Genomic DNA, 1,862 nt, shown 5'->3' with positions numbered 1-1,862 from the left:
CCCCTAGACTCCAGCAGCATCTCTGAGAAACGGCCGGTGGTGAAGAAGCAGAGGACCCCCAGCAGCATTCTGAAGATGAACCCCAACATGAAGAAGGAGATGAGACCGGAGATTGAACTCTCTGTTATCAAGAAACTAGAGAGTCTGGGTGTCCGGAGTGTAGGTTACCTGGTCCTGGCACGGTTCTGTTCAGGGTTCTGTGTGTCTGATTTTTGTTAAGCCTCTTGCTTCTTTCAGGATCAAAGTCGTCTAAAAAACAAGGAGCTCATATCTCTCCTGGCCAAGCTGAACTCGAAGCGTGAAGCTGCAGCGAGAGCTTTGCCTGACTTCTGGCGCTGTCGGGAGGAGCAGACGGGCCTCGTGGATCAGAAACTGGAAGCTCAGAGGAGAGGGAACCAAGCTGCTCCGGATTCCCAGAGCAGAACCAAGCAGCTGGTTCAAGGTGCTTTATCTGACTGAGTCATCCAAAAAAAAGCTTCTTAACACATGAGCTCATCTGTCAAAGCTCTCAATCTGGCCCGCAGACTGGTTCTGTAGAGCCGGGTTTAAACTGGTTTAGGTTCTGATCCGCTCGGTGGCTTTAAGTGAAATGGCTTTTGTCTGCGTGCAGTGATGCAGAGCCGCAAGCGGTCCAGCAGCCTGCCCTCCAGAGCCAGCCAGGTGACGGCTAACATCAAACAGCCCAAGACCCCACAGCCGGCTCCAAGAACCAGAACCGTTCAACCCAAGACATCTACACCCAACAGCAGGACCACTGGGAGGATCATCACCAGCAGGTACGAGTTTGGGTCGTATGAGCATGGTAATCAGAACTCAGTTATAGATTCTGTGCTCTGTATTATTTAGAACCCCTCCATTTAGTTCAGATGAAGAAGAGGAGGAGGAGGAGGAGGAGCCCCGAAGGAACAAGTCACCCACCAAAGCCAGTAAACCCAGTCCGGTCCTGACCTCCAGACCTCAGCAGGGCCAACCGTTCGTGACCCAGACAGCCGTCACAAAGATGGTCAGTGAGGAAGACGAGGATGACTGGTCAGATGTCAGCGAGCTGCAGGAGATCGAGCCCAAACAGCTCCAGGCCTTTAAAGACCAGAACGGAAACATTAACAAGAAAAACTCTGAGAAAGGTCAGTCATCCCCAAAACCTCTCATCAGATACAAAGTGCAACAGTTTCATATAAAGTCACTGAATTAACCTGCAGTTAATGTTAGGTTTGACTTGATGAGACTGAATACGTAAAAGCTTTTAGCTGTTCTTATATCAAAATGTTTGGCTCATTCAGCAGATGGCTGCTGTGGAGTCTTTGTAACTTTAATATGTTTTCAAATATTTGACTTTTTCACAAACATTTCCTACATAAAATTATATTCATAATTCTGTAGTTGTTCTTTAGGTACCCTTTTGTTAGCTAACTCTTTCCTGCTTTTAGCTATGGATTTGCTATTTTAGCTTTTATCTTGCATTTTGCTGTTAGTAACTAGCATTTTGGCACACTTAGCCTTTAGCTAACTATGTATTATTGCCTAAGGCTAGTTTTTTTTCTCTAAGCTAAGGTTTTTAGGTTGTGTCTTGCTAGTTTAGGCTCAGAGGATTTTTGCTACTTTTTTACTCTAGCTAGCCTTTTGTTTCTTTAGACGTTTAGCTAGTGTTTTGCTTCCTTTAGCTTTAACAAGTCAGTTTCATCTTTACTCCTAAGAGTCAAGACTTTTACAGAAAATTGGGTATTTCTTTTTTTAATTTTAGATTTTTTTGTTCACCTGTTTGACTCACCTGAGAAATACAATTAAACTCTGAGAAACTTAAAGTGTAACTTACCCCGCTGTGAAAGGATAACTCCGCCCCCAACACAAATTTGAAAAATGCA

At 44.8% G+C, this 1,862-nt stretch overlaps 1 protein-coding gene across 3 annotated transcripts in view; it reads left to right on the top strand.

The window, feature by feature from the left end:
- LOC106519181 (zinc finger protein Dzip1) overlaps positions 1-892 on the top strand; it is a gene marked incomplete at its 3' end in the record, with an annotated part of 15,384 nt that extends 14,492 nt beyond the window's left edge. For all 3 annotated transcript variants that reach the window (XM_014010743.1, XM_014010742.1, XM_014010741.1), the window contains 4 exon segments: positions 8-159; positions 238-442; positions 611-776; positions 847-892. In XM_014010743.1, the coding sequence (XP_013866197.1) occupies positions 8-159; positions 238-442; positions 611-776; positions 847-892 (569 nt within the window).
- Between the last annotated feature and the right edge of the window lie 970 nt (positions 893-1,862).

The sequence above is a fragment of the Austrofundulus limnaeus genome, unplaced genomic scaffold (assembly GCF_001266775.1).
Source record: "Austrofundulus limnaeus strain Quisiro unplaced genomic scaffold, Austrofundulus_limnaeus-1.0 Scaffold72, whole genome shotgun sequence".
NCBI lineage: Eukaryota > Metazoa > Chordata > Actinopteri > Cyprinodontiformes > Rivulidae > Austrofundulus > Austrofundulus limnaeus.
Note: the sequence above shows the minus strand (reverse complement) of the source record. Positions and strands in the feature narration are given on the sequence as shown.